The sequence below is a fragment of the Octodon degus genome, unplaced genomic scaffold (assembly GCF_000260255.1).
Source record: "Octodon degus isolate 3935 unplaced genomic scaffold, OctDeg1.0 scaffold00146, whole genome shotgun sequence".
In the NCBI taxonomy this organism is placed as follows: Eukaryota; Metazoa; Chordata; class Mammalia; order Rodentia; family Octodontidae; genus Octodon; species Octodon degus.
This window is the reverse complement of record NW_004524722.1, coordinates 1,875,945-1,876,946: the sequence shown is the minus strand read 5'-3', so window position 1 is coordinate 1,876,946 and position 1,002 is coordinate 1,875,945. Positions and strand designations below refer to the sequence as shown.

Below are 1,002 nucleotides of genomic sequence, written 5' to 3'. Positions count from 1 at the left end.
CCAGAATCAGCAATATGCACATTCTTCTCAGCAACACATGGAAATTTCTATAAAATAGACCACGTGCTAGTCAAGAAAGCATGCTTAATTAAGTGCAAAGAAATCAAATTTATCCCATGCATATTCTCAAATCATAGTGCAATGAAAACCAGAAATTAATGGGAAAAGAATCTGCAGAAATGATATGAACCCTTTCCGGCGGTGACGAACCCCCTACGAGAACATGCCTCTCGCAAAAGATCTCCTTCATCCCTCTCCGGAGGAGGAGAAGAGGAAGCACAAGAAGAAGCGCCTGGTGCAGAGCCCCAATTCCTACTTCATGGACGTGAAGTGCCCAGGATGCTATAAAATCACCACGGTCTTTAGCCATGCACAGACGGTAGTTCTGTGTGTTGGCTGCTCCACTGTCCTGTGCCAGCCTACAAGAGGGAAAGCAAGGCTCACAGAAGGATGTTCCTTCAGGAGGAAGCAGCACTAACAGTACCCTCAATCAAGATGAGTGAGAAGCCATCCCAATAAACACATTTTGGATATAAAAAAAAAAAAAAGAAATGATACGAACATATGGAAACTAAACAACACTCTCTTGAATAATCAAGGGATCACAAAAGAAATCAAAGATGAAATTGGACAGTTCCTAGAATCAAATAATAATGCTAGAACAACACACTTAAACTTATGGAACACAATGAAAGCAGTCTAAAGAGGGAAGTTTATGTGAGTACCTACATCATAAAAACAAAGAGTACAAATAAATAACCTAATAATACACTTCAAGGTTGTAGAAAAACAAGAATGATCCAAATCCAAACATATTACACAGAAGGGGATGGGAGATAGCTCAGCGGGCTAAGCACCTGTCTGGCAAGTGCAAGGTCCCAAGTTTGATCCCCGGTACAGCATGCTGTGCCAGCCCTGGAACCCTGGGTGTGTCGTGCTGGCCCTGAAACCAGTTGCGCTGGTGCACGCCTGTAATCCCAGCGCTGGGGAGGCTGAGACAGG

General features: G+C 43.5%; 1 protein-coding gene across 1 annotated transcript; it reads left to right on the top strand.

Moving 5' to 3' along the window:
- The first annotated feature begins 211 nt into the window (after positions 1-211).
- LOC105743662 (40S ribosomal protein S27-like) lies at positions 212-535 on the top strand. The gene has a single exon (XM_012517129.2). It carries the CDS (start codon positions 224-226, stop codon positions 476-478), a length of 255 nt encoding a protein of 84 aa, XP_012372583.1. The 5' UTR covers positions 212-223; the 3' UTR covers positions 479-535.
- The last annotated feature ends 467 nt before the right edge of the window (positions 536-1,002 follow it).